The sequence below is a fragment of the Corvus hawaiiensis genome (genome assembly GCF_020740725.1).
Source record: "Corvus hawaiiensis isolate bCorHaw1 chromosome 37 unlocalized genomic scaffold, bCorHaw1.pri.cur SUPER_37d, whole genome shotgun sequence".
NCBI lineage: Eukaryota > Metazoa > Chordata > Aves > Passeriformes > Corvidae > Corvus > Corvus hawaiiensis.
This window is the reverse complement of record NW_025963265.1, coordinates 74852-81550: the sequence shown is the minus strand read 5'-3', so window position 1 is coordinate 81550 and position 6699 is coordinate 74852. Positions and strand designations below refer to the sequence as shown.

Here is a 6699-nt window from a genome sequence, read left to right as displayed (position 1 = left end):
CTTGAGGGGCTTTTGGGGGTTTTTTTTTGGGTGGTTCTGGGGAGGTTTGGTGGAGTCTTGAGTTATTTTGGGGTGGTGGGATTTTGGGCAGAATTCTGGGAACTTTGGTCCCTTTCTCACCTTTTCCCCCCCCCCATTTTTTTCCAGGTTGGGTGGAGAAGGAAACCTACTACTGACCCCCCCCCCCCAAAAAAAACCACGGGACCCCCCCAAAAAAACACAAGACCCCCCCCAAAATCCCATTTTCCCCCAAAAAAGTCCCCTTTTCCCCCCAAAAAAATCCCCTTTTCCCAAAACATTTCCCTTTTCCCCAAAAAAATCCCTTTTTCCCCCCAAAAATTCCCTTCCCCCCCCCCACCCCCCCCAAACCAGCGCCCACCCCCCCCCAAACCCCCCAAAAACTTTGGGAGAGGTCGCGGGGTGGGGGGGGCTCCTCGCCTTATGGGGGGGGGTCCCCAAAAAGGCTCCTGGACCCCCCAAAAATCCCCGGGATTTTGGGAGGGGGAGGGGTCGCATTGGGGATATTTTGGGGGGGTCCTCTCCCCTCCCCCCCACCCCCCCGCTGTGTCGTCGTGGTGAAAAAAAATGGGAAAAAAACCCAGGGAAACGGGAAAAAACAAAGAAAAAATACAAAAAATTATAAAATGATAAATTTTCCCCCTCCCGCGGAAAAAAAAGGGGAAAAAAAAAACTGGAAAAAAAAATGGGAATTTACCAAATAAAGCAGAAAGTGGAGCCCGAGTGGAATATTTTGGGGAAAAGTGGGAATTTGGGGGGTTGGGAATATTTTGGGGCTCGGGAATATTTTGGGGAGGAATTTGGGGGCGTCAAAAAATTGGGATGGAAAATTTTGGGGGGGGGGGAAATTTGGGGGTAATTGAGATATTTGGGGGGGTCCAAAAATTTGGGATAATTTGGGAAAATTGGGGGGGGGGTCGGGAATAATTTCAGTGGGGTCCACACACGAGTTTGGGATCACGTGACACCTTATTGTATTGGGGGGGGTCCCAAACCCCAAATTTGGGGGGAGGACCCCAAATAAGGGGGGAAGGATTGGGGGAGGGGGGAATTGGGGGATATTTTTGGGGTCGGGATTTTTTGTGGGGGAATTTTGGGGGTCCCGGGGATATTTTGGGGTCGGGATTTTTTGTGGGGGAATTTTGGGGGTCCGGGGATATTTTTGGGGTCGGGATTTTTTGTGGGGAATTTTGGGGGTCCCGGGGATATTTTGGGGTCGGGATTTTTTGTGGGGGAATTTTGGGGGTCCCGGGGATATTTTTGGGGTCGGGATTTTTTGTGGGGGAATTTTTGGGGGTCCCGGGGATATTTTTGGGGTCGGGATTTTTTGTGGGGGAATTTGGGGGTCCCGGGGATATTTTGGGGTCGGGATTTTTTGTGGGGGAATTTTGGGGGTCCCGGGGATATTTTTGGGGTCGGGATTTTTTTGTGGGGGAATTTTGGGGGTCCCGGGGATATTTTGGGGGTCGGGATTTTTTGTGAGGAATTTTGGGGGTCCCGGGGATATTTTTGGGGTCGGGATTTTTGTGGGGGAATTTTGGGGGTCCGGGGATATTTTGGGGGTCGGTGATTTTTTGTGGAGGAATTTTGGGGGTCCCGGGATATTTTGGGGTCGGGATTTTTTGTGGGGGAATTTTGGGGGTCCCGGGGATAATTTTGGGGTCGGGATTTTTTGTGGGGGAATTTTGGGGGTCCCGGGGATATTTTTGGGGTCGGGATTTTTTGTGGGGGAATTTTGGGGGTCCCGGGGATATTTTTGGGGTCGGGATTTTTTGTGGGGAATTTTGGGGGTCCCGGGGATATTTTGGGATGGATTTTGGGGTCCCAAATAATTCGGGGGGGGGGGGTCACACAGGCTCCATCTGCAGCTCGGGGGTCTCGGGGGGCTCCAGCTGCCGAAAAGCCGCGTGCGACCCCAAAAACACCAGGGCGGCTCCTGGGGGGGGGGAAAGGGGGGGTCAGGGGGGATCCCGAAATTTGGGGAACCCCAAAACCTGCCCCGCCAGCGCGGGGTGGGAACAGGGGGGGGAAGGGGATGTGGGGCGATTTTGGGGGGTCCCGGGGGGGATTTTGGGGTCGGGATTTTTTTGGGGGGGGGTCTCGGGGGTCTCACCCAGCACCCAGAAGACGGCGGCCCCCGCCCCCGCCAGCCAGAACAGGGGCAGGGAGACCCCCCCGGCCACGGCCAGCTGGTGGGCGGGGGTCAGCTCCCGCCTGGGGGCAAGAGAAACCAGTATGGATCGGTATGGACCAGTATGGAGCAGGACGGACCAGTATGGAGCAGGACGGACCAGTATGGAGCAATGCCTCCCAGTTCCCCCCAGTGCCCCCCAGTCCCTCCCACTCCCCCCAAATCCCTTCCCAGTTCCCCCAGTCCCTCCCACTCCCCCCAAATCCCCTCCCAGTTCCCCCCAGTCCCTCCCACTCCCCCAAAATCCCCTCCCAGTTCCCCCCAGTCCCTCCCACTCCCCCCAAATCCCTTCCCAGTTCCCCCCAGTCCCTCCCACTCCCCCCAAATCCCTTCCCAGTTCCTTCCAGTCCCTCCCACTCCCCCCAAATACCCCTCCCAGTTCCCCCCAGTCCCTCCCACTCCCCCAAATCCCTTCCCAGTTCCTTCCAGTCCCTCCCACTCCCCCCAAATCCCCTCCCAGTTCCCCCAGTCCCTCCCACTCCCCCCAAATCCCCTCCCAGTTCCCCCCAGTCCCTCCCACTCCCCCCAAATCCCTTCCAGTTCCTTCCAGTCCTCCCACTCCCCCCAAATCCCCTCCAGTTCCCCCCAGTCCCTCCCACTCCCCCCAAATCCCCTTCCCAGTTCCCCCAGTCCCTCCCAGTCACCCAAATCCCTTCCCAGTGCCTCTCCCAGTGCTCCCAGTCTCACCCAGTGCCCCCAGTCCCTCCTGGTCCCTCTCCCAGTGCCTCCCAGTGCTCCCAGTCTCACCCAGTAGCACCAGTGGCGCCTCCCGGGCCCGCAGCCGGACGGCGATGGCAGCGCCCACGAAGACCCCGACGGCCACCAGGAGCAGCGGGGACGTGACCCTGGGGGAACTGGGGTTACTGGGAGCACTGGGAGGGACTGGGGGGCGCTAGGAGGGACTGGATGGGACTGGGGGGGAACTGGGAGGAACTGGGAGAGGGACTGGGGGGACTGGGAGCCCTCCCACAAATGCAGGATGAAAACCCTCTGGAATCGCCTCCCCAGAAGACCCCAAAACCACCTGAAAATGCCCCAAAAACACCGCTCCAAAATCCAGCAAAATCCCCCCAAATTCCCCAAATTCCGGGATTTGCTCACAGGCAGTAGAGGACGAGCCCCAGGAACAGCAGCAGGAAGTCGCTCTGGAATCTCTCGGCACCGCTCCCCAAATCTGGCCCCAAGTCCCGTAAAAAACGCCACCAAACCGCCCCAAATCCCCCCAAAATTCCCCAAATATCCCCGAATCCCGGGATTTGCTCACAGGCAGTAGAGGACGAGCCCCAGGAACAGCAGCAGGTAGTTGCTCTGAATCTCTCGGCGTTGTGCCCCAGGCGCCGCAGGAGCTCCCCCAAATCCCGGGGGACCCCAAAACGCCGCTGGTCCAGGAAGGACCCCCAGGGCCGGAGCCCGCTCGCCGCGCCTCCAGCCACGCCCGCGCCCACCCGGGGGGCGACAGCCTGGCCGGGGGGACCCCCGGTTAGGGCACCGCAAAATCCCAAAAACCCCAAAATCCGCCCCCAAATCCCCCTGGAAATCCCAGACTCCCAAAACCTCCAAAAGCCGCCCTCAAATCCCCCTGAAATCCCAGACCCCCAAAATCCCAAAAACCCCCAAAATCCCCCAAATCCCCCTGGAAATCCAGACCCCAAAATCCCAAAAACCCCCAAAATCCCCCACATCCCCCTGGAAATCCCAGACCCCCAAAATCCCAAAAACTCCCAAAATCCCCCAAATCCCCCTGGAAATCCCAGACCCCCAAAATCCGCCCCCAAATCCCCCTGGAAATCCCAGACCCCCAAAAACCCCCAAAATCCGCCCTCAAATCCCCCTGGAAATCCCAGACCCCCAAAATCCCAAAAACCCCCAAAATCCCCCAAATCCCCCTGGAAATCCCAGACCCCCAAAATCCCAAAAACCCCCAAAATCCGCCCAAAATCCCCCTGGAAATCCCAGACCCCCAAAATCCCAAAACCTCCAAAAGCCGCCCTCAAATCCCCTGGAAATCCCAGACCCCCAAAATCCCAAAACCTCCAAAATCCCCCCCCCCCCAAATCCCCCTGGAAATCCCAGACCCCCAAAATCCCCAAAACCCCCAAAATCCTCAAATCCCCCTGGAAATCCCAGACCCCCAAAATCCCAAAAACCCCCAAAATCCCCCACATCCCCCTGGAAATCCCAGACCCCCAAAATCCCAAAAACTCCCAAAATCCCCCAAATCCCCCTGGAAATCCCAGACCCCCAAAATCCGCCCCCAAATCCCCCTGGAAATCCCAGACCCCCAAAAAACCCCCAAAATCCGCCCTCAAATCCCCCTGGAAATCCCAGACCCCCAAAATCCCAAAAACCCCCAAAATCCCCCAAATCCCCCTGGAAATCCCAGACCCCCAAAATCCAAAAACCCCCAAAATCCGCCCCAAAATCCCCTGGAAATCCCAGACCCCCAAAATCCCAAAACCTCCAAAAGCCGCCCTCAAATCCCCCTGGAAATCCCAGACCCCCAAAATCCCAAAAACCTCCAAAATCCCCCCCCCCCCCAAATCCTCCTGGAAATCCCAGACCCCCAAAATCCCCAAAACCCCCAAAATCCCTCAAATCCCCCTGGAAATCCCAGACCCCCAAAATCCCAAAAACCCCCAAAATCCCCACATCCCCCTGGAAATCCCAGACCCCCAAAATCCAAAAACCCCCAAAATCCCCCAAATCCCCCTGGAAATCCAGACCCCCAAAATCCCAAAACCTCCAAAAGCCGCCCCCAAATCCCCCTGCAAATCCCAGACCCCCAAAACCCCCAAAATCCGCCCTCAAATCCCCTGGAAATCCCAGACCCCCAAAATCTCAAAAACCCCCAAAATCCCCCAAATCCCCCTGGAAATCCCGGACCCCCCAAATCCCCCAGATCTTCTCAGAGACCCCAAATCCCTTCCCCAAAACCCCCAAACGACCCCAGGCCCCCCAAATTCCCCCAGCCCCCCCTGACCTGCCCAGCGCCGCCCGGGGTCGCTCCCGGGGTCGAACGGAGCTCCTGGGGGGGGGCTTGGCCTCCGCCATGGGGGGATCTGGGGTTTTTTGGGGGGTCTGGGAGAGAATTTGGGGGGTTTTGGAGGCATTTGGAGATTTCTGGGGGGGGATTTTTAGGGGTTTTCGGGGATTTTTGGGGGTCCCGAGGGGAGATTTTTGGGGCTGTTCGGGCGATTTTCGGATCCCGGGGGAGTTTGGGATCCCGGGGAGGATTTAGGGACTATTCCGGCGGCTTTTTGGGTCCCCGGTGGGAATTCTGGGGTCCCGGGGAGGGATTTTTGGGGCTATTCCGGTGATTTGGGGAGTCCCAGAGAGGATTTTTAGGGCGATTCCGGCGGATTTCGGCTCCGGGGGTTTTGCCGCGGAGTCTCGGGGCCCTTTTGGGATCCGAGGGGGGAATTTGGGGTTCCCGGAGGGGTTCCCGGGGTCGGGGGAGTTCGGGGGGGGGTCCCCTAGTCCTCGTTTCCATGGAAACCGCGCCCCCCCCCCCTCACCTGGGGCCGGATCCGCAGGAACGCGTGGCGGGGGGCGGGGCTACGCGATGACGTCATGGTGGGGCGTGGCCATTGCCTTATATGGGATGGAGGCGGAACGGAGCGGTTTTGGGAAGAAAAGGGGAATATTTTAAGGAAAAAGCGTGGGGAAAAGGATGTTTTTGGGGTGAGAAGAAGAGACGCTTTTTGGGGGGAAAAAGGGTTATTTTGGGGCAAAAAAATGGCGATTCTTTTTGGGGGAAAAGGGCGTTCGGAGGGGGGGGGAAAAAAGTGCGTTCTTGGGGGAAAAAGGAAAATATTTTGCGGGAGAAAAGGGCGGTTTTGAAGGGAAAAGTCATTTTTGGGGAAGGAAAGGATGTTTGGGGGGGAAAAGGGCTGTTTGAGAAAATAGAAGGGACGTTCTGGGGAGGGAGACGGCGCTTTGGGGGAAACCAGGCTGTGTTCGGAAAAGTGACATTGAAGGTAAAGAAAAGGATAATTTTCAGGAAAAATGGGGGGGGGGGGGGGAAGGTAATTTTGAGGGAAAAAATGCCTTTTTTTTGACGGAAATACAGGATATTTGGAGGATTCAAGGGCATTTTGAGGAAAATAAAGGAGTTTTGGTGGATTCAAAGGCGTTTTGGGTTTTTTGGGAGGGCCTGGGTTTTTGGGGGTCTGGGGGCTTCTGAGGGGGTCCTCGTCCGCCAGGGGGCAGCACCTGCTCGTGACGTCAGCGGGGCCGCGCCCCCCTCCCCAAACAGCCCCGGGACCCCCCCCCAGCTCCTTCCCCCCAAATTCAGCCCCTTCAGGAGCCCCCTCCCCCATTTAACCCCCCCTTTCAGACCCCTCCCCATTTAAACCCCCCCTCGATTTGAACGCCCCCATTTTTCCCCCCTCCCCCCCCCTTTCCCAGCCCCTCCCCCATCTCCCGGACCCCCCCATCCATCACCCGGCGCCGCCGAATGTAAATTCCCTAAATCAAAACATTTTACTCGT

General features: G+C 57.6%; 1 protein-coding gene across 1 annotated transcript; it reads right to left on the bottom strand.

Moving 5' to 3' along the window:
* Positions 1-1812: 1812 nt before the first annotated feature.
* Positions 1813-5786, bottom strand: RABAC1 (Rab acceptor 1). Its single transcript, XM_048293242.1, has 6 exons — positions 5725-5786; positions 5190-5287; positions 3474-3669; positions 2957-3054; positions 2132-2232; positions 1813-1954 (listed from the first exon to the last, which is right to left on the bottom strand). The coding sequence occupies exons 1-6, from the start codon at positions 5779-5781 to the stop codon at positions 1866-1868; spliced, it is 639 nt and encodes a 212-aa protein (XP_048149199.1). The 5' UTR covers positions 5782-5786; the 3' UTR covers positions 1813-1865.
* Positions 5787-6699: the final 913 nt, after the last annotated feature.